The 23,328-nt window shown below is 62.0% G+C and overlaps 1 protein-coding gene across 1 annotated transcript in view; it reads right to left on the bottom strand.

The window, feature by feature from the left end:
- Positions 1–502: 502 nt before the first annotated feature.
- ADGRA1 (adhesion G protein-coupled receptor A1) overlaps positions 503–23,328 on the bottom strand; it is a 34,875-nt gene continuing 12,049 nt past the window's right edge. Inside the window, exons 5-7 of the mRNA XM_019432219.2 lie at positions 17,602–17,723; positions 3,581–3,679; positions 503–3,056 (exon numbers count right to left, since the gene is read on the bottom strand). Coding sequence (XP_019287764.1) covers positions 1,853–3,056; positions 3,581–3,679; positions 17,602–17,723 — 1,425 coding nt within the window. The 3' untranslated portion in view covers positions 503–1,852. The remainder of the gene's footprint in view (positions 3,057–3,580; positions 3,680–17,601; positions 17,724–23,328) is intronic.

Here is a 23,328-nt window from a genome sequence, read left to right as displayed (position 1 = left end):
GCGCCCGACTCTCACAACCCACACACGTATACATATACACACTCACGCACAAAGGAAGGAGGTGACATACCACGAGACCAGAGACGTTGGATCTGGTTCCGACCTCCCGTCCCGCATCCTTCTGGAAGTGTGTTCCGTGTGGGGTGTCTGTGCTGCGGTGAGCTGTGGATTTATGCTCTGAGAACATTACATGCGGATGGGCTATGTCACAACACTGTCCCAAGTGGACTCAGGAGGCCGAATCAATACTGAAACACACGAGGTTTAATGTTTAGTGTTGAATTTCTTTGGTTTGAATGCGGAGCTGCTGGGGCTGCTGGGGGCAGAAAGGACCACGGTGGGTGCCTCCAGAGGACCGGGGTGTCCAGGGAGAACAGCCTGTCTGGGCTCCCCGGTCCCGGCTGGGTCCCAGTGCAGACGCGGGAGCCACGCACTGAGGCGGGCCCGCCCCCTCGTGGATGAGAGACGGACGCGGGTGCCATTAACCAGCCTCACAAAGGCAAACAGTGCAAAATACTGTATTTCGTGTGAGGTTCTGCATCTACAGCGTGTACACAGCACAGCGTCGGGCCTCTGGCTCCTATCGGCTACGGAAGCAGGCGAGCAGGCTGGACAGAGACAGAAACTGCCCGGCGGTCATCTGGTTGCCCATCTGGTTGACCTGTGAGGACACGCGGGGTTTGTGGCTGGTCCAGGACATTGTCAGGTTTGCAAGAATCCTGGGAAGCAAGGCTCCTTGTGCTCAGATACTGAGCGTTGCTGGCCCTGGGGACCCCCGACACGCCCCCTCGCCTCCCCGCGTGCGTTAGGAGGGCCTGCTCCTGGTGAAGCACCCCTGCCCAGACAGCGGGGCACACGGAGGAGGCACGGAGATGACGGCTATGCAGTGGGACCCGGTGGTCGGATGTCTGGGCAACGTGAACTCTGTGTGCACGGTGTGTGGTATGCGTGTACATGCGTGTGCACACGTGCGCGTATGTGTGCCGCAGAACAGCCGTGCACAGCCTCACACACGTGTTCCTCAGAATGTTCCCTTGCCCGGGGACGGGCCCCTTACTGCACACAAGGCTCACCAAAACCGAGTCCGGGCTTGTGCCCAGGTGCTCACGGAAATGCCAGCCCCTTCTTTTCGGGGCAGGGAACTTTATGGCCCCAAATGCCCTCGTTGGGGCGGGGTATGGTCCCAACAGTGGCTGGCTTTGACGGTCAAGTCTGCTGAAGGACACTGGGGCGTTTCGGAAGGCGCGGGCCCCCTCAAAGGCCCCAGCCGGCGCCCTGGAGAACAGTGGCAGCCCGCCCCCCCCCCCCCCCCCGCCCCGGTTCCCACACGCTCCCGGATTGTGGTGACAAGCCCCGGCGTCCGTGACGCTCTTGGGCCTGTGGGGGCCACAGGTAGGACAGGTGCTGAGCAGAGGCGCCGATGTGGCCTTCTGCCTCAGACGGTGGCTGGCGGAGAGGCTGGTGGTGACGGCCCAGGTCCAGAGCACCCTGTACCGGGCAGTAGCAGGCCCACCTGCGCCTTGGAACAAAGCTCGACGAAACACACACCGGCCACTGGAAGACGTGGGTGGCACGTCTTCTGCCGTGACCGGGCCGGTGGGGCAGATGGGGCACATGCCAGGCGCCGAGGGTGATTCCCCTGATGGAACCCCTGCTCTGTTCCCGGGCTGGCCCGGACACTGGGCACGGGGGTTGGAAAGCCAGTGACTGAGACACGGATGGCCTGTCTGACCTCAGGGCCGGTGGACGCGGAAGTGACCCACGGCGTCTTCCCGCGTGGGTCCTTCGCAGAGAAGGGGGTTGTGGGGGGCGACGTCCCACCGGCCTCACGTGGCGGGACCGCCAGGGGCTGCTACACGGTGGTCTCGTTCTTCCACGGCCCTGTCCGGATGTTGCCCGTGCCGTCCGCGCTGAAGGACAGGACTTCACACATGTCTCCCTGGAGCAGCCCGTTCTGGCCGGGCCCGCCGAAGGGCAGGGACTGCGTCCTCCGGAGCATCTCGAAGTGGGCCGGGCCGTGGGCCACCGCCCTGGCTGGCCTCCGCGGGCAGCCGTAGAGCGCCGTGTCGCTGCCCTCGGGCTGGCTGACCAGGGGGAAGGGGTCGCCCTGGGCGCAGCAGGCCAGCGCGTGTGCCCCCACCGGGCCCTCCAGCGAGCTGGGGGCGCTGTCCGTGCGCGAGCTGCGGGGGCTGCCGTCCGGGCTGGACGGGACGTGGTAGGCGCACTCCTGCGTTGCGGCCCCCGGGTGGCGGCCGAAGTAGGGGGGCTTAGTTCTGCCCTGGAGGCAGCCGTGCAGGTGCGGGTCGTGCCCAAAGGGGTCCTCCTCGTGCACGTGGACGTGGGCCGCGTCCTCTGTCGGCCGCTCACCGTGCATCTTGGCGCAGCACGGCGTGGCCGGTGACAGGCAGCTGACGTGGCCCCGGGCCGCCTGCAGGTTGGTCATTTTGCAGTGGCCGGCGGGGGGGGGGCCAAAGCCCCGCGGTTTGCCCGGACGCGGCGAGTCCCGCCGGCAGGCCACGGGTCCCAGTGCGTCCCCGTTGGTGTCGAGCGTGGGGTGGGCGCCGAGCGTGGCGATGCCGCGGGAGGGGCGGCAGGCCCACCAGCACTGCCACACGTCGTCTCTCTTGGCACAGTGGTGGATGAGCACGAAGAGCCCCAGCGTCACGCAGAAGGCGCCGTACAGGCAGCTGAAGATCATGTCCAGGAAGTGGCCCTGGGACACGGCCAGCGCCCCGAAGGTCCAGGTGGCCGTGAACAGGAACAGCGTGAAGGCGGCGGCCCGCAGCTGGGCCTTGAGTGAGTGCTCGTTCTGGAGCAGCGAGGCGGCCAGGGCGTCACAGGCGGGCGGCGTGCCGGGCGGAGCCCCGGGGCTGTGGCCGGCCTCGCGCATTGCCAGTCGCCGCTGCTCCTCCGCCCGAGGCCTGAGCTCGTATCTGCGCTCTGGGTGGCGCCGCAGCTGGACGTAGGTGCCCAGGAAGTACACGCAGGTGACCAGCGCGATGAAGGCCGCCGGCCCGTAGAACGCGCCCAGGCTGGGCTCCCAGGCCATCCAGCAGCTGCGGGAGGAGAGGGCTCAGTGAGTCGTGGCGTTGGGGCCAAGTGCCCGGCGGCCCCGCGGTCCCTGCCTCCCAGAGCTCACGGGGAGACTTTCTCTGCAGCGCGTGAGGCCTCTCACACGGCAGGGACGCAGACTCGGCCGTGCCCGCCACCCTGCCGGCACCCGGACCGCCTGCAGTTGGGGCTGTGGGGGGCCCACGCCCACCTCTCTTCGGTGACACCTTCTCTCCCTGTCCCGGAAGGCCTCAGACCCAGTGCCGGAGCCCCAAGGGAGCAGGGCCGACCTTCTGGGGGCACGACCGGAAGGGCCCGAGTGCCGGGTGCTGCTCCTGACCTGTCCACGCTCTGAGCTGGCCCCGGAGATGTGGCCCTCAGTGTCCGGGAGGGGTCTGCTGGCGGGCGGGGAGGACATGTGGGGGGCAGGCGGTGGTCCTGCTGGGCACCCCCCACAGCGTGGTGCTCCGGGCCTCGGGGGGGTGTGGGGGGGGGCTGGGGCGTCCTCCACTGACGGGGAGATACTCACTAGGGCCCGTCCTCATCCTCTGTCCCATAGTTCCTGATGTTCGTGGCGGCCGTGACCCCGCAGATGATGAAGGGCACCCCTCCGCTGATGAGGTAGAACCTACAAGAGGAGAGAAACCCGCTCATGGTCTGAGAAACCGGCTGAGCCCCCCAAGGACGACCTTGTTGTCCTAGCTCTCCTCCCGAAAAGGAGGGGCCCCATGTCCTTGACAAACACCCACCCAACAGGGGAGCCCCCACCAGAGCCGGCCTCGCTCCTCCCCCTTCCTCCTCTCCCTCCTCCCTCCTCCTCCTCCCCTCCCAGCATCTCCCCTCCTCCACTCCCCTTCCCCTGTCCCTCCCCGCCTCACATCTTTGTGCACCGCCTGGCAGCCTGGCTTCTCAGTTCCTTGGGGGGGAGTTCTGACCTGTGACCCCCCACTCCCCTCAGGTCAGGGACCCATCTGGATAGAAGTTGACCCCTATTCTGGGCCTGGCCTGGCCTTTTTGCCAGCGGGGCCTCAGCCAGCGGCTCCGTCTGAGGGCCTTCTAGTGCCCGGTTCAGTGAGCTGGCTCCTGGGAACGTGAGGAGCGGCCAAGCACACGGTCCACGAGCGCCTGGCCACCGAGTGCACCATAGGGGCCACGGTGACCAAGGCACCAGCTCATGGTGACCACAGGGAGCGGGCGCCACCCTCCTGGATGAGGGGAATGGCCTAGGTCCCAGGACTGTGGGTGGGAGCGGGGTGACCTGGGGACTCTGTGCCTCCCAGAGTTCTTTATGCAGAGAACACGTCCTTCAGAACGAGGACAGATACGGACATTTTCTGACAAAAATAAAACTGAGTGAATTTGTTGCCAGCTGACCTTCAAGAAATGCTGAGTGACGTCCTTCAGGCTAAAGGGCTATTACACCAGATGGAAACTCAAAAGAATGGAGGACGCCAGAAATGCCAAATGTTGGGGCAAATATAAAAGGTCTTCCTTCTTCTTGATTAAAAAAATATATGATTGCTTAAAGAAAGATTCTAATGCTGCCTAGGGGAGTTGATAATCCATGTTGAGTAGCAGATGCTGTGTCTTTAGCACCGAGATGGCGGGGGCACAGCCTCACGGGCGGGATCTCTGTATACCTTTCACATGGACGCGTACACCTGTCAGACCAAAGACAGTGCGGAGAGCTGGTGCACATCAATCGCCGCGGCAATACGAAACATCGATAGGGAAAAGTTAATAGATAAATTAAAATGAAATGTAAAACATTAAAAAAAATAATCCGAAAGAAGAAAATAGGACAGGAAAAGAGGAAGAGAAGGAAAAAAAAAGAAGTAAAAGCAGAAGACAGGTGGTGGAATGGAGACCTGACTCCGCCCAGCGTTCCGGGACGGAATGCCCCAGCTCACGCAGAGGTGGGCCGGGCAGGTGCGCCACGGCATGCTGAGACCGCCCTGTCCGTGGCGGGAGCACCTTCCGTGCGGAGCTGCAGAGCCTCTGGACGTTGATGGAGACGGGGGCCCAGGAAGGCTGTGGCAGCCACCCTGATACCAGGGAAGAAGGGCTTCAAGGGGAAGAGTTGAAGAGGCCCGTGTTGTGGCGATATCAGCGTGGCTCACGGGAAGACACCGCGGGCGCACACGTGTGCGGCCCAAGAAAAGATTCAAATGTGGGAGGCAAAAAGGGACACAAGTAAAGGGAAAGACAGACAACTCCAAAATCACGGCTGGCGATTTAAACTCCCCTCTCTTAGCAGTTGCTGGGGCGGCTAGGCGAGAAATCGGTAGAGAAATAGAAGATTTGAACAATGATATGAATCACTTCCCCACAAATGCTCTTCCTGGACCATCACACCCGGTAACTGACGACGCTCGTTCGTGCCCCGTACCCGCGGTCTGCTCACCGTGGCGGATGACGTGTGCACCACGAAACAAACCTCGATCAGGTTAAGAGGGTTGTGATCATCCAGAGCATGTGGCCTGACCTCCAAGAAGTCCTATTAACAATTAATAACAGTGAGGAAACTAGGGAAACCGCAAATACCTGCAGGTGAAACCGCACACTTCTAAATAACTCGTGGGTCTAAAAAGACGTCACGAGGGAATCTGGAAAACGTCTTAAACACGATGAGGAAGGGAACAACATATTTTTGGGATGCAGGGCTCAGAGGAACATTCATAGCAGCAAATGCTTCTGTGGGAAAAACAGGGAGGCCTGACATTCACTACCCAGGGCTCCACTCGACGAGGCAGAAAAGGAAGAGGGCAGGGTAAACTGAGTCACCAGAATGAAGGAGACGACATGGAGGAGAGCAGACAGCGAGCAATAGTGAAAAACAGCAAGCCAAGCGTCGATTTCCGCAGAAAATCGACAACCCTGTGCCCGCCTGCCCGGGCTGACAGGAAGTGGGGCCACAGAGAACCAGACTCCCATGGGGCGGGGACGGCGATTTGTAAACAGCCGTGGCCATTACTTCAGCAGCTTAGATGAAGTGGCCAAATTCCTTGAAAAAAATAGAAATCAGCCAGATCGAAACAAGAATTAGGAAATCAGAATACTCTGTATCTGGTAAAATGGTTGGTTCCAACATTCACAAACATCCAGCAGAGGAGATTCCAGGCCCCTCGAGCGTCAGCAGTGCGTATGGTCACGCGTCTAAGGAAGAGACGACACCGATCCATCTTCTACAGGCTTTTCCAGAAAATAAAGAAGGGTCACCTCCTGACTCAGTTTACAGGGCAGCAGAAGCCGGTAGGAAAACCAGACAGATGCATGAGAAAAGAGTGAATTGCCCTCAGTGTCCCCCTGAACAGACACAAGTCCCTCTAACAGTGTATCAGCAAATGGAATCAAGGACTTTATGCACAGGATAAAATATCACAAGTAAGTTTATCGCAGAAATGCAAAGCGTGTTCTTCATAAAATCGACGTAGTTCGTCGTGGAGCACAGTAGGGACATACGATTGGCTCACAGATGCAGTAACAACACCTGACAGAATTTAATACACGTTCGTCATGAAAAATCTCAGCAAGCTCGGCCCGGACGGAGTCTCCTGGGTCTGCCGAGCGGCACGTAAGGCAGGGGCTCCGCGTGCCTCTCCCGGGCCTGCAAGCAGCCGGCCCAGGGGCCCGAGCGAGGCGGGTGGAGGCGGAGATACCCTGTGAGGTCCCGCACAGCACAAAAGGCGGGGCAGTGAGCCAAGCTCGGCAAAGCTTCGAGGGAAATGTCCCCGACTGCTTTCGATGGCTGGAGGAAAATGCCGCTGGTGAGCGTGTGCTTGGGGACCTGGCCTGGGGTCCAGAGCCTATAGTACGGAGAAAGGCGCCGGCCTGGGCTGAGTCCACGGCCGGTTGGGACGCGTGACGTCATGTGACGTCGCCTGCCACGCCTGGCTGCGGCGGCTCTGCTCCCAGGGCTGACCAGGCTCGAGAGCCCCTTGGAACCTGCAGAAAGTCGCCGTCCCCCGAGCCGTGCCTCCACCCTCCACGGAGACAGAGATCCTGGGGTTCCGGCCAGGAGGTCCCCTTTAATGCACGAGGAAGTGCACGAGGTGACGTGGGAGCGCCGAGACGGGAGCAGCGTGGCGCTCGCCCTGCTCCAGCAGCAGTAGCAGCCCCCAGCGCGTCGCTCTGTGTCCTGGGAAGACAAAGGGGCCGCATTGCTAAGCTGCACCCACGTGGGTGGCTTGCCTTGGACAGCCCCCTGTGGTCCCCCCAGGCCAGTGTGGCCCCCTCGACTCCTGTCCAGCTCCAGTGGCCACAGACCATTCCCAGGGGACCCCTGGCTCAGGGGGACTGCGTCCTCCAAGCCCTCCTGGCTCACACATCCTGCAGGGTGATACAGCCCCCACTGCCTCCGGCCGGGCCCCTCAGGCCGGCGGCCGCCTCGTCCTCGGCTGGGGCTCTCCCTGCCTCTGCCCGAGCGGCTCCAGCCCCAAGTCGCCAGCCCACAGGACCGCCGGGGAGCTGGACTCCTGGTGCCAGACCGGCTGTGTGGGCAGAGGGTGCCGGTGGCCCCTCGGGTGCCCCACCTGGGATGGCCGTTCTCACTGCGGCTGTGGGCAGCCAGCGGCGTGGGCATGCGGGACACCTGCGGGGCCCTGGCCGTCCCCGAGGTGGGCTGCCCTGTACCAGCCTCAGCTCGCCCGGTGGCCGGGGACCCTTTGGGCCTGGTCACCAGTGCCCTCCAGCCACACCCGCCCCATAAGGCGTGAAGCCCAGTCTCGGGCGTCCCATCCGGCATTGTCGCTGACCGGCCAGCTCTGGTGGCACTGAAACCCCTGTTCACTGTAGGACGTCCCCTGATGTGACCCCAGGAGACACTGGCACGTTTAAGACCGGCCACGTCTCTGCGCTCTGTGTCCCCACACGGACCACACAGGGCAAGTCAGCTGGGATTCTGGGAGCTCACGTGGCTCCCAGGGACCAGACCTGTCTCTTCCTCTAGGGGGACGTTTTTGAAAGAAGGGTGAAGCTGACCCTCCGTGGGACCCCAGCTGCCACCCCGAGGCACCACGCTGGACCCCGAGAGGCCCTTGGACACGCACAGGGCCCAGGGATGCAGGCACCTGGGGAGGAGGGCGGAGGGGGGCCCTTGCCCGACTGGCCTGGGCTCCCCCAGAAGCATGGGGACAGTGTCCCACTGAAGGGCAGATCGGGGAGCCCAGTGGTGGCCTGAACCAAGGACACTCGGCCCAGGGCGAAGCGTCACGCGGGGTCAGTGGAGCAGGGCACGTGATGTGCACGTCCAGGTATGTGAAGTCTGTCCCTGCCGCGGGCTAACGTTGGCCCCCAGGACGGGGTTGTGCCGCCTGCACGGTAAAGAGATTAGGGTTAGGGTTAGGGACAGATACAGGGATAGGGATGGTCCAGGTGACCCGGGTGGCCTGACATCATCACAGAGGTCCTCGTAAAGGGAGGTCGAGGTCAGACAGGAGGGAAGACGCTGCATGGCTGGCTGTGAGTCAGAGGAAGGCCCCCGACGAGCGTGGCGCCTCCAGAAGAGGCAAGACCACGTGTGTCCCCTGGAGCCTCAGAGGAGCCACCTGCCCTCACCTGGACGCGGCCCAGGACACCGGTTCCGGGTTTCTGACCACCAGGACGGTAATGAAATAGTGTGCTGTTTTAAGTCACATCAGGAGCAGAATGAGAGTACGGTCCCCAGCCACACACACCTCTCCAATGCCACCACCGCCACATGGGTCCCCAGCCACACACACAGCTCTGATGTCACCACCTTGCCATGTAGGTTCCCAGCCACACTCTGCTCTGATGTCACCACCGCACCACGCGGGTCGGGAGGGGGAATTACCGAGCTGGATGCGAAGGTGGGTTGGGGAGGATCAGGCTCGTTGAAGCGCAAACACGCTTCTAGCTGCTGTGAGCGGGAAAAGCTATCTGTGACACACGCGGCCACAGGCTCATGTGAGGTGCGTACAAGGAACTCCTCTAATTCACCGAGAAAAGACAGACGGCCCGACGGAAAATGAGAAAGGGGCTAGAACAGGCAGTGCACGGAGAGAAAGCCCGGTGCCCACAGGGAGCGGGTCCCAGCTGGGGCAGGGGACAGAGTGAGTCGAGGGCAGGCGGGCAGTGGCGGAGCCTGTGCGGGCGAGATCTCAGGGCCAGCGGGGGCGTCCGGGCTGCAGGAAGGGGCGGCTGAGCCGAGCCCTGGGCCCGAGCCCAGCTCAGTCGGCGAGACGGCAACGTGGACGTCACGTGGACGGTGCAGTGGAAGAACCAGGTAGAAACAACACAAAGCGAGCGACATATACACAGCTCAGAGTCCCTGCAGACAAAACTGGAGTTGGAGGGCTCACACTTGGCTGGTGAAGCCATAGAAAGAGACAGAAGTCAAGAGCCAGGACGGGAGTGTGGGCTGCAAGTGGGCACAACCCTGGAGGCGTCTGGCAGGGGAAGCTTCCGTTTCTCCCCCTGAAGGCACGTGACAAGTTTCGTAAGCTCGCACGCATGTTTTTGGCATTTTTTGGTGTAAATGTTCTACTAAAACAAGACAAACACTCCAGAAAGGAGCAGGTGTGCAGAGCGAGCGCGGCTCCTACGTGGGCACCTGACTCGCCTGCGGCCGACGGGAACCAGGGCTGAAGCAGGAACGAACCAGCTCCCGGGACACGGCAGAAGTCCAGGCAGCGGGCACGGGCTTTTAATGAAAGGACAAACCCGGGAGTTCTGGAGGTAGAGACCAGAGAATGATCCGGAAGCCTGTGTCAGGGTCGGCCGAGGTCAGCAGGTGTGGCTGCAACACAGTCCGACCCCTTCCACGATCCCATCCGTGGCTCACTCCCTCTCTGCCACCAAAGCAGCGCTTGTCAGTGGTGGCCCCGGGCCCAGCCACCTGGGGCAGTGGGCAGGGGGCATGGGGGCCGCGTTGATCTGCGGCCGGCTCCCCGGGGTGGTGCCTGTGCTGGGGGTCCAGGGGTCCACGGGGTCCACAGGTGTCTGTCTGCCTCTCAGAGGACAGGCAGCCGTGGACGCAGGGGAGCAGGGCCTCCGTGGCGGTGTCCCTCTTTGTGAGGGCCCAGGAGGATGCGTCTCTGGTGCCACACATCCCGCCACTCACCAGCATCTATTGTCAGCGATGCTTTGCCAGACGTGAACTTTCCTGCCACCAGCCCTGCTGAGCCGGCCTTGATGCTATAAACGGGCCATTTGAGGGCTCCCTCCGTGTGCGTGTGTGTCCAGCGAGCCTCGCAGCCTCCGGAGCTGCGGGAAAACCTGACCTTAGAACCCGGGCACCTGCCTCCATTCGTGAGCGATGCCGGACGGAGTCTCGGGGGCCACAGGAGAGACCGGGCACAGCAGACAGTTTCCCCGCAGCCCCCAGCCCCCGATTTCAGAGCCAGCAGGGGACACGTGACAGGGTCCCAACAGCCGGACGGGGGCAGTGAGCCCACCTCGCCCTCCTGGACAGTTCTGTCCACTGGCCAGCCGTACTTGAGACCTTCTCCCCCCACCCGCCCCAGCACAGCCAGAGGCACTGCCATTGGGCGTGACAGTCACCAGCCTGCAGGTGAGTTGCAGGGACAGGAGAATATTTGGGATTCTCGGTGGGGTCCTGGCTGCCAGGCCCTCCTGGGTTCTGAAGGAGGAGACAGGCAGCTGTGGGAACGGGTTGGGGGATGGATGGGCTAGGAGTGGGCTGCAGCCTTGGGGGGGCGGCCCAGGCGGGGAGCCCGAGGCCCTGGGAGCCCGCTCGGACGCCCCCAGACGCGAGGAGCCCTTTGGTGCTCTGCTTGGCGGCCGTTACACCCTCGTGGCCTCTCTTCCGGGTGTCTTCCCTGCACGCCCCTCAGTGCCTTTCCTTGGCGGCTTTTAGTGCGTTTCCTCCCTGGACGGGCAACAAGTCTTCATGGAGGAGGCTGAGCGCTAAGTATATCCCGCAGGCCCTGCTGGGACGGAGACCAAAGGGCCCAGGCATCCGGCTGAGTCCAGAGTTGGGGCCCGGCTTCTGCAGACTCCGAGCCCTTGGACGCCTCTCTCTCTTCTGGAGTGTGTCCCATAGCCTGCCGCCGACCACCAGGTGGACCCTGCCCGAGGGGACGTTCACACAGGCCAGGGAGGCGAGGGGCGGGAGGGGCACGGGAGCGTGGTCCCCGGCCCGCAGGCTGGTGCGGCCTCGCTCAGTCACAGAAAGAGGCCCAGGACCCCTCCGGGGGCTGACCACTTGGGTCTTCTGGACCCGACTAAACCACCCCCACGAGAGGCATCTCCTCTCCTGAAAAGTGTCCCTCAGGACTGCCTGGCCCTGGGGCCGCCCTGCGGCACTCAGGGAGGAGAGCACCCTCGATGTGCCGGGGGAGTTCGTCCAGGCGACGCGTGGGCACGAGGAGACGCAGCCCAAGTGAGCTTGAGGACCACGCGTATGCCGTGGGCAGGTGTGGGGGCTGCGGGACCCGGCCCCAGGCACCGCCCTGACCCGGGATCCATCTGAGAGACGCCCATCTCCGGGTCCGGTTAGCACTCCGTGCCACCAGATCGATGGTTTCGTCGGAGACCACAGAGCACTTACACACTTGTCTGAGTGTGCTGCTGGTAAAGCCACCGTACCCTTGGAGATGCGCGGCACAGTCACCCACGGCTTGCTCCGACCGAGGGCGAGTGGCGGCGACAGCCACATGGGTTTGGTGCCTGGAGGGGGGCTGTTGACGAGACCCCGGGGCTCACGCAGAGACCCAGAGCAATGTCTATGCCGAGCACAGGGCACAGTGTGTGTGCACACGACTCTGCCTGGGGTCCCGTCCAGAAATGTGCCCTGACATGTAGCGTGAGGCCGGGACGCTCCAAGATTCCGCGTAGAAACACCACAGTGCCGCCTGCCGGGACTCGCCCTGGTGGTGCCAGCCCCGGGGGCGCGTGGCCACTTCTGCCTGAGAAGCGGTCCTGACTTCTGAAGCTCGGCCTGTGAAGCAGGACCTCTACCCCCCCCCCCCGTGTGGCATCGCGGGGTCACCGGAGGCTACGGGCATCAGCCGGGGTGGGTCCGGCTCGGTTCGCCAACGGCCTTGGAGCCCCTGCCCCCATGCAGGACAGCCTCCCACCTGGGCCCTGCATGGGCTTCCTGGGGGCTCCCGCGGCCGCGACAAAGGGGCGGAGAAGCCGAGAGCAAGTGCTGATCTGTGCCGTCTCTCAGCATACACACTGCCGTCGCGGAAGGGGCTCCTGCAGAGGCAGCCCCGGGACCTTCCCCCCACCGGGCCGGGCGGTCCAGTTCGGCACCAGCTGCATGTTGGGTGAACGGGCCAGCTAGCGCCTTTCACCACAGGGCTCGAGGCGTCTAGAGCGTGAGTGCCTGGGTTTTAGTGCAGCTTTCTTCAGGTAGAAACACTACCGGCAGGCTTTAAATAATAGTGACCTACCTTGGTGCACTGTATCAGAAAGGCCAGGAGAGGCTGCAAAATTAGGGCATAATCACAGGCAGCTAAATTGGGAACTGGCCCTGAGGATCTCGAAAATCACAGCAGGGAGGCCGGCTTCATTAGGAGACACCTCCCCTGGCCAACTGCGAGGGGCTGAACGTGTGTGTCCCCAGGCCCACACAGCAAAGCCCCACCCCCAGGTGATGGGGAGGTGGGTGCACTGTGAGAGTGGAGCCCTCATGGACAAGGTCAGACCCCAGACAGCCCCCTGCCCCTTCTGCCTGTGAAGCAAGAAGTCTGCTCCCACTGGAACCGAGTGTGCTGGCCCCTGACCCCAGGCGTCCAGCCTCCAGACTGTGAGACACATTTCTGCTGTCTATAAGCCTCCAGTCGGTGGCATTGTGTCAAGGCAGCCAGCACGGATGGAGACCTAACAGAAGGTGTGGAAGCCTTGAGAAGGTCTGTCTCCTGAGAGACCTTGCTGAAGGGGCTGAGTAGCGCCGTTGGGGGCACCACGGCTTCGGCCAGCACAGCACTGCTGCCCAGGGCGTGCACTGCTCTCCCCGCCAAGCTCCAGCTTGCTCAGGGCTGACGCTGCTCCCGCAGAGCCGCTGTGCGGGAAGTGAGGGGCTGTGGTCCTTAAATTGTCTGTACTGGTGACCGTGGTGGTGAGGTGGTGAGGCCGGCTGGAAAAGCACAGACGCGGGAAGAGAAGACATCTGAGTAGCAGTTAAAGGGATCCAAGGCAGTGACGAACGGCCCGCGGTGGTTTGGCCTGGAGCCCTCAGCGCGGTGCGACCTCGCAGACGTGGGAGCCGTTCATGAGTCCTGTTCTCTGTGGAGAAGGCTGGCGCAGAGAACACGCAGCATGGTTCTTGTCTCAGTGTTTCTGGGCCCGTCTGCCTTCTCTTACCACGTGCTCGGACATGAGCAGGGGCCGGCGGGCATGTCTGGGACACATGCAGCGCAGTCTGCCCGCAGCGGCCGGGTCCGTAGACTGGGCTGGGGGGCGGGCTGGAGACAGACTGGGGCAGAGTCAGGGACTGGGGACCACCTGATCTGGGTCGGGGGACAGGGACCATCAGGAGCAGCGATAGCTCTTTGACATGAATGGTGGGACGGGGAACACATGGGGGACATGGGGTGGGGGCTAGTTCCTGGGGACACACGGGGACATCAGGTGGGGGTTAGTTCTTGAGGACACACAGGGGACGTGGGGTGGGGTTAGTTCCTGGGGACACATGGGGGACGTGGGGTGGGGTTAGCTCCTGGGGGACACGTGGAGACATCAGGTGGGCTCCTGGAATCTGTCTGACACCCAGCCCTGACCCCACAGAGTAGCTGGCCTCTTGGGGCTGACCCCTCTCATCTCCTGTTGTCCCTCGCATCCCCTCTCCTCAAGGCCATCGCTTCTCAACACGCACTGCCTAGCACTGGTCTTGCCCTCCTGCGTGGGAAAGCCAGACCCTGGGGCTGGGACCCTGCACCCCAAGCTGAGGCTCTGAGTCTGTCCTATCCCCGAGCCGCACCTCCGAGGCCATGGGACAATACTTCTAGTGAGATTTACCCCTTGGTTCCAGGCAGTGACATTTGGCAAGAGGCACGGAGGCAGCACTGAGGGACAGGGATGGGACTCACACTTAGTGCACGGCCACACCTGTGGGGACATACCGGAAGGGCCAGCGCTCTGGTGGGTGATGCCTGGGGCCGGCCACGGCCTCAGCCAAGGTGCTCCCCAAAGATGGAAGTACCCACTGGGCCGCAGCCCCACAGTGCCCCCCAACCCCACGCGGAGAAAGCCCACACGGCCAACCTGGCCTCGGGGGTTCAGCCAGCAGGCCGAGCAGTGTAACCTACCCCTCGAGGCTGCCCCGCCACACCTGCGCCCCGGGGCAGGGATGAGGGTAGGAACGAGGGGCTGTGTGCTCCTGTCACTGTGATGGGGACCTCCCCCTGAGGCCGCCAGCCACCTTGGTCGAGCTGGAATTTCCTTCCCTCAGCTTGCCACTGAAGTGCACAGGTGTCGAGGGGACCCCCCCACCCCAAGACCTAACCATATATGGAAATTAAACAGCACACTTTCATGCAACCAACAGGCCAAAAAAAGAAAAGGAAAAGAAAAAGAAAAAACAATCAGGAAAATCAGACAATACTTAAAATGAGTGAAAAACCCTGCAGCATGTCCAGACTCATCGGCAGAAATGTCTAACAGACAGACTAAGAGAGAGAAGACTAGAATTGTGTGGCAGTTCTGGCCTGAGCAATTAGGCCAGAAAAGAAGTAAAGGCCACCAGAACCGGACAGGAAGCAGGAAGCAGTCCCGGAGTGCCCGGGTCGCGGTCGTACAGACATGACCCGACGGGATCCACGGGAAAGCTCCTGGACACATTCAGCAAACCCCCAGGACGGAAGACCGCACGATATCCGGCTGTGTTTCTACTCGTGAGCTAGAATCAACCCCAAGAGAACATTAAGGAGACAATCCCATTCACAACAGCATGAAGACAATGCTTCGGGAAAAGTCCTCCGCAGGCGGCCCGAGACGCGTGCGCTGAGAGCCAGAAATGTTGCCGACAGAAATCTCGCGGACCCCAATAAAGGGACAGATGTCCTGTGTTACTGCGTGATGCTGTGAATGTTAATGTGCCATGCTCTTTCCATGCCAGGCAGCTTCCATCAAAACTCCAGTGGCCGTGTGTGCGGAACTGATCCAAATATTCATGTGCAGGGGACCATGAGTAGCCAGACCAATCTTGAAACACAAGATCCATCTGTCCTCTCTGCCCCTGGAACCGGCCCTAACGGGAGGGTGGTGAGCCTGACCCCCGGAGCGGGGGCCTCAGTGGGGACTGTCCCCTCTGCTGAGTGGGGATCACCCCCGGGGCTCAGGCAGGAAGGAGAATCTGGCCTGAGATGTCTTCCACTCCAGAGTCCTGTAAAATTTTATGTGGCTGTGGTTTCCTTGAAATCTCCAAATGGGCTTGGTTTTCCCCAAGGCTGAGCAGAGGGGCCTGTGGAGCAAGCGGGCAGACCCCAGTGTGGGCTCTCAGGCCCCACAGACGGACTCCCCTGCGGCAGACCCCTTGGTGGCATCTCTGTGGCCAACTGGCCGCGGGGCCAACATAAGAAATTAGACAATCGGCCCCTTGTTTCTCAAAAAGCTGTGTGCTCTGAGTTCACACAGAAGGTTTGAACCCACAACTATTTTCTTTTTACTTCTCATCGGAAAACTTCAGAGGGAGGACACAGGGGCCCCCGTCTGCAGACCGCAGCACCAGCTCTGGTCGCTGCCAGGGCTGCCCGGGCCTCGCCAAGGGTCAGCAGGACGTGATGTGATGTTCTGCTCAGCATTCAGCATACGGTGTGGCCCGGGGGCCCTTCCCTCCCCAGAAGACTCCAGAACTACATTTGTGCTGACGTGGGCACACACAGGCTACTTTGCAGCGCTGGGCATGGGGTCAGGGGCCAGATAAAAGGATGCCTCCTGGGGGCCAGCAGGAAGAGCCATCGCTGGTAAGAATGGCCCCGGCTGGTGTTGGGCCTGCAGGGTGAGTGTGGATGGCAAGTCGAGGGGCCTCTGGGAGGAAAAGACTTTGGCCCCCAGCTTCTGGGGTTCCCACCACAAGCCCCAGGCCAGGCGTGGCCCGAATAGGCAGCGGGGGAGGACGGGCCCTCCGCAGAGCCCAGAGTCAATGTCTCCACCCTCCTGAGTCTGAACCTGACAGAGGTCAGTCCCCTAGGGAGCTGTTGGGATCACATCGCCATGTCCCCCCGCCCCCCCAGTGTCCAGCTTTTTGCACCAAAGAAGGGGACGTGGGGGAGAGGTGCTGGCGGTTTCTAGGCAACACAACAAAAGGAGTAAGTATCTCAGAGTTATCTGTCTCTGTGACATGGCCAGTTCAGTGCATAGCCACCGAGCCCAGACCCCTCTAGACCCGGGTGCTCTGAGACCCTCGAGCTCATGGCCCATGGAACCCATGTACCCCCAGCCTCGGGCCCTCCAAGCCCACAGACCCCCACGACCCGAGGTTCCCTGAGTCCACAGCCCACAGAGAACAGGCCCACCGAGCCCATAGCGCCACAAGACCCCAGGCCCCTGGAGCCCACAGCCCATGGAGCACAGGCCCGTGAGCCACAGACCTGTTGCTCCTGGAAGCCCCTGGGAGTCTCGCTCAGTCACACGCGTTCTGAGGCTGTCAGAGAGACAAGTGCCAGAATGCTCCGTGGCCTCCATCTCATTCTTCAAAAAGCCAGGCAGCGTTTCAATCAATTATAGGCCAGGAAATTCATTTTGAGAGTGATTTTTAAACCCTGGGGACCTGGGGCCTCCCCGGCAGGAGAAACGAGGCCCTGAAGTCCTGCCTTCTGGCCCCTGCCCGCAGCAGAAGCACCAGCTGCGTGGTCAGGGGTCTGCTAGCTTCCGAAAATCAGACGGTGTCGGAAAACCTCTGGGGGAGGTCACCTTGCTTATTAAACGATGAGGCATTGTTTTATCTGCCTCAAAATGAGTTCTTCTGACGGTTTTTAGGCACACAGAGGTACTCCCAGGTGGCCCTTCAAATTTGGACCCGGACAGAGCTCAGCCCGAGGGGCTGGGTGTCCGTGGCCCTGGGACCAGGCCACAACCTCCCAGGGACATCCGCTGCCCCTCACAGGGACCACCTGTCCACCCTGAACCTTCCCAGCTTGTCCAAGTAACAGTCCACTGGCTGGAGCAGGGGCCCCTCTCCAGACCCATCTGCCACCAGCCTTGAAAGGCCCAGGCCACGGGGTCAGCGACCTTGGGGTCAGCAACCGAGCCACCTGGGTCTCTCCCAGCTAACGAGCAGGTACCCTGGCTCACTGAGGCTCGTGAGTGAACTGTCGCCGAGGCCGGAGCACTGACCCATCACCCAGGGCCGTCTCTGCTGTAGCCCCAGGGGCGCAGAGCTCTCTAGCACAGAGGCACGCCCAGCCGCCAGGGGGACACATCGGCCCCGGACCTGCCGATCTGGCTCCGGCTCTACCCCAGCACCCCAACATCCCTCCCCGGCACCCCACCCTGCCCCCAGCACCCGCCCCGGCCCTGGACACCTGTGCAGACCGGGTTGTCCCCGGACCCCGTTTCCCTTTGAGCCGGTGTGCCGAGACCCCCGGAAGGTAGACCAGGTGGCCAGGCGTGCGTGCTCGGTACCTGAGCAGGGGCTGCCTGGGGCAGGGCGGGGCCTTCTTGGTCACCTGCTTGTAGATGTTCCTGGCGGTCACCCCGATCCACAGCATGGTGGCCAGCGTGGAGTAGTGCAGCAGGATGCCCACCTGCGGGGAGAGGCCGGTCAGCAGCGCCTCCGAGGGCCGCCCCCCAGCGTGCTGCCCCGGAGACCGTGTGCCCCCCGAGGCCTGGGCCTGGGCCCTCCTGCTCCCTTCGCGTCCTCAGGATTCAGCTTGATAGTGACAGGGGATGAGCCCCGCAGGAGGGCACGTGGGGGTCTCACTCAGCGCCGATGTCCCCTTCACAGGGAGTTGCCCGGGCCTCCAGGACTCTGGAGCTGGTGAGATTTGTGTCCTGAGGAGACATGGGGCCGGGGACCCCCGGGCCCGCACACACGGTACCTCCCGGGCGGTCCGCGAGAGGCTGGCCCCATAGGTGCCCCTCCGTGCGTGCACAGTGCCCGCCAACGTGCCCATGGTCAGCCTGGCCCAGACGCGGGAACCCGAGGGCTCCAGGGAGGACGTCCTCTGGGCTGGGCCCCACACGGGTGCCACCTGTTGAGGGGCGGGCGGCCCTGCAGCAGGGGTCTCCCCACGAGGCTGGTGTTGGGGTTGCGTGTGACATAAAGCACCTCCAGGATCAGCCGCTGACGTCCGCTCCCACAGGTGCAGCTGCTGGTTGCTGTGGGAGCTGCTGGCCGAGCTTTTACCCCTCCCCCAGCACTTACTGTGTTAGCTAATCATGCTCCTCTGTCTCCACCTGCTTCTAGAAAACGAGGTTACCTACGAAGCAAGAACCTGACATTTCACGATGACAAGTAAATCATGGCTGTGATCGGAAAGGTGATTCTCTGAATAAAGCTAACATTGCATTATGATGATTTATTGAATCCGGAATTCAAGTTTCACTTATTAGAAAACCTCAAATAACCAAGGGGAACGGGATGGGTGGGGTGGGAGCCCCGGAGCTGTTTGTGGTTTCAGGGGCCTCCCTGCACACGCCTGGTGAGTGCCGCCTTTTCTGCAGCCTTTTCCGCGGCCTTTTCCGCAGCCTGGCCTGGGCCTCCTGTGGGTGCCCGCGTGCCGGACCCTCACCCCAGCCTGGGAACTGGGGGGCAGGCACTCTGCACCTGAACCAGGAGGAAGGAAGGGGCGTGTCCGTCTGGCCCTCAACTGAAGGATCGTGGGCTCTCTGTTGAGGGGACTGGAAACAGACGCCGAGTCCGCAGAGAAGCCCCAGGGTCAGCAGGGGGTGGAAGAGCCGGCTATGCTCCCGATGGGCTGCTCTGAGCCTCGCCTGCCGGGGGGTTGCAGCCTCCCCCTCCCAGACGCCACTTTGGGCCGACACGTGGAGAGGTCATAGGACCCCCCACCTCGGCTCGCCACCAGGACCGGCAGGACTGCCCCACTCTCGGCCCCAACCCGGCGCTGACGCACATCATCATATGGGGCCACTGGCGGCCGGCCGTTTGTGTTCACGATGTCACTTAGGACTTTAATGAGGTGCCCGGTCATCTTCTTGTTGCCATAGCAACATCTGTTCTCCAGCCGACCAAGTTTCGGGCCACAGAGCATGAGTGTGAGCCACACCTGGATAGGGAAGGCTGGCGGGGGCGTCCCGTGTTCAGGTGCCAGGGTGGTCGCCAGCTTGTCCCCATGTCAGCGTGGGGGCAGGCCTGGCTGCCCCCTGGAGGAAAACCACATTTACCATGAATTGGCTTGTGGAGATGTGGAGGCTAAGAAGTCTGAGACCCGTGGCTCGTGGTGGGCAGGCTGGAGGCCCAGGAGACCCGACTGTGGCTCCCGCCAAGACCTATGTCCCAGCCTGGACAGGCACAGAGAGAGTCCCTCCTTCCTCTGTCATCGTCCCCAGGCCCCTGGTGGAGAGGATGAGCCCCATGATGGGGAGGGCACCTGCCTGAGCCAGCCCACCGGTTCCAGCACTGACCGCATCCACAACCGCACGGACGCACCCAGAATGATGTCGGGCCAAATGTCGGCCCCGTGATCAGTCAAATCGCCACCTTAAAGCCAACTGTCCCGGCTTCTGACGCTGTGGTCTCCCAGCTGTGCCTCGTCAGGCCTGTCTCCTCTCCAGTGGGCAGAGGACAGGGTGTCTATGCTGGGTTACCCTCCATAACAGTAGCGACGTTTCTGTCTTCGTCTGCAAGGCACAGGCCCGACTCAGAGAAATGTCGGGGGAGTCACTTCAAGAATGCCACCTGGAGGGCTCGCTGGGGTTGCAGCCCCGTCTCCTCACCTGGGAGGCGTCTCCCATCTCTGTCCAGAGAACAGAGGTCACTGTTCTCTCTCGTGCACATGGTGCTCTCTGTCCCTCTTCCCCTGCCGGAAAGCTGGGCAGTGCAGCCAGAGTTAGCACGGCTCTGCTCGAAATTCGCGAATGAATGACCGAAGGTATCACGCCCCGCTCCCGGGGACACGTAGTCCGGAGGTCAGGGTGGGATCTACTCCGGAGCTCATAGGCTGGCTTCCCCCGATGGGGTTCCTGAGGATGGCCACCACAGGAGAATCAACCGTTTCTCACACTACCGTCATCACCTCTGCAGACCTTGCCTCCCAGACCCTTCCAGGCCCGGAGCGCTCCCCGACCTGCCACGCTCCTAGGGTGTCCACCTGGCTAACGAGGCCCCTGGCCTCCAGGAACCCCCATCCAGGCTGGAGCATGGACACAGTTCCCGGGTTTAGGGAGGGGGTGGGCTCCCCAGCGGCACCGAGGAGCCTGGGGGGAGGGGGTGCTGAAGCCGGCTCCTCGCCGCCAGGGACCCGGCACAAGAGCCCTCGTTGGCCGAGCGCGACATCTCACCGCCCTCGGCGGGCTCCGCTCGGCAGGCACCTCCAGGCAGGACACGGATTGGGTTTCCCGGGGTATGTGCTGCGGTTGTCGCCGTGCCTATCCAAAGGCTTAAGGAAGCGTGTCTGCCCCTCAGTGCGGTTTTTAGTCACCTGCTGGCGGCTTTGCTGCTGGGGCTCCAGCGTGGATGGCAGAATCCGGTTCTCGGGGGGGTGCACGGCCTGGACGGGGATTCGCAGGGAACCGAGCCGGATGTCAGGCTGCCTGGGCCCTGGGACGAGGTGCTGTCTGGTGGCCAGTGCCTGGAGCCGGAGCTCAGCCCGATTCTTCCCCATGCCACCCCTGCTTGAACAGCCTCTCACCCTCCCGCCCCAGGGTGAGTCGCCTGCCATCTGTGCAGGGGACAGGTCATTTTGTGTGCACAGACTGCCATCGAGGTCGCCACCGGTGCACCCGAGTGCCAGATAATTAGGCCTCAGCAGCTTCCACAGCATCAGTAAATGGTTGTAGGATTCACAGCAACAGAGGCTATAAGGGGAGCGACACGAGCGCCGTGGATGCCAGGCTGAGACCCTCCCGCCACGTGGCCCCGGCAGACACACACCACCAATGGCAGAACCGAAGAGGGGAGTCCTTGGTAAGATGGCTCTTCAGTCCATGGGGCAGCCCCCATCTGGCTCCTGCCTGGGGACTGGAGGTCACTGTCCACTTGGAAGTCACTGTCCAATTGGAGGAGACTGTCCACCTGGAGGTCGCTGTCCACCTGGAGGTCACTGTCCACTGGGAGGTCACTGTCCACCTGGAGGTCGCTGTCCACCTGGAGGTCACTGTCCACTTGGAGGTCACTGTCCACTTGGAGGTCACTGTTCACCTGGAAGAGACTGTCCACTGGGAGGTCACTGTCCACTTGGAGGTCACTGTCCACCGGGAGGTCACTGTCCACTTGGAGGTCACTGTTCACCTGGAGGTCACTGCTCACCTGGAGGTCACTGTCCACCTGGAGGTCACTGTTCACCTGGAGGTCACTGTTCACCTGGAGGTCACTATCCACTTGGAGGTCGCTGTCCACCTGGAGGTCACTGTCCCCTTGTAGGAGACTGTCCACCTGGAGGTCACTGCTCACCTGGAGGTCACTGTTCACCTGGAGGTCACTGTCCACCTGGAGGTCACTGTCCCCTTGTAGGAGACTGTCCACCTGGAGGTCACTGTTCACCTGGAGGTCACTGTCCACCTGGAGGAGACTGTCCACCTGGAGGTCACTGTTCACCTGGAGGTCACTGTCCACCGGGAGGCCACTGTCCACTTCGAGGTCACTGTCCACTTGGAGACTGTCCACCTGGAGGTCACTGTCCCCCTGGACGTCACTGTCCACTTGGAGGTCACTGTCCACCGGGAGGCCACTGTCTGCTTCGAGGTCACTGTCCACTTGGAGACTGTCCACCTGGAGGTCACTGTCCCCTTGGAGGTCACTGTCCACTTAGAGGAGACTGTTCACCTGGAGGAGACTGTTCACCTGCAGGTCATTGTCCACCTGGAGGTCACTGCCCACTTGAGGTCACTGTCCACCTGGAGGTCACTGTCCACCTGGACGTCACTGTCCACTTGGAGGTCACTGTCCCTTTGGAGGAGACTGTCCACCTGGAGGTCACTGTCCACCTGGTGGTTACTGTCTCCTTGGAGGAGACTGTCCACCTGGAGGTCACTGTCCACCTGGCGGTTACTGTCTCCTTGGAGGAGACAGTCCACCTGGAGGTCACTGCTCACCTGGAGGTCACTGTCCACCTGGAGGTCACTGTCCCCTTGGAGGAGACTGTCAACATGGAGGTCACTGTCCACCTGGACGTCACTGTCCACTTGGAGGAGACTGTCCACCTGGAGGTCACTGCTCACCTGGAGGTCACTGTTCACCTGGAGGTCACTGTCCACCTGGAGGTCACTGTCCCCCTGGAAGTCACTGTCCACCTGGAGGTCACTGTTCACCTGGAGGTCACTGTCCACTTGGAGGTCACTGTCCCCTTGGAGGAGACTGTCCACCTGGAGGTCACTGTCCACCTGGAGGCCACTGTCCACTTGGAGGTCACTGTCCACTGGGAGGTCACTGTCCCCTTGGAGGAGACTGTCCACCCGGAGGTCACTGTCCACCTGGAGGTCACTGTCCACTGGGAGGTCACTGTCCCCTTGGAGGAGACTGTCCACCCGGAGGTCACTGTCCACCTGGAGGTCACTGCCCACTTGGAGGTCACTGTCCACTTGGAGGTCACTGTCCCCCTTGGAGGAGACTGTCCACCTGGAGGTCACTGTCCACCTGGAGGTCACTGTCCACCTGGCGGTTACTGTCTCCTTGGAGGAGACAGTCCACCTGGAGGTCACTGTCCCCTTGGAGGAGACTGTCAACATGGAGGTCACTGTCCACCTGGACGTCACTGTCCACTTGGAGGTCACTGTCCACCTGGAGGTCACTGTTCACCTGGAGGTCACTGTCCACCTGGAGGTCACTGTCCCCCTGGAAGTCACTGTCCACCTGGAGGTCACTGTTCACCTGGAGGTCACTGTCCACTTGGAGGTCACTGTCCACTTGGAGGAGTCTGTCCACCTGGAGGTCACTGCCCACTTGGAGGTCACTGTTCACCTGGAGGTCACTGTCCACCTGGAGGAGTCTGTCCACCTGGAGGTCACTGCCCACTTGGAGGTCACTGTTCACCTGGAGGTCACTGTCCACCTGGAGGAGACTGTCCACTTGGAGGTCACTGTCCACTTGGAGGTCACTGTCCACTTAGAGGAGACTGTTCACCTGGAGGTCACTGTCCACCTGGAGGTCACTGTCCCCCTGGAAGTCACTGTCCACCTGGAGGTCACTGTTCACCTGGAGGTCACTGTCCACTTGGAGGTCACTGTCCACTT

This window comes from Panthera pardus, unplaced genomic scaffold, assembly GCF_024362965.1.
Source record: "Panthera pardus isolate Hobbes unplaced genomic scaffold, ASM2436296v1 HiC_scaffold_22, whole genome shotgun sequence".
Classification (NCBI taxonomy): domain Eukaryota; kingdom Metazoa; phylum Chordata; class Mammalia; order Carnivora; family Felidae; genus Panthera; species Panthera pardus.
This window is presented reverse-complemented; position numbering and strand designations above follow the sequence as displayed.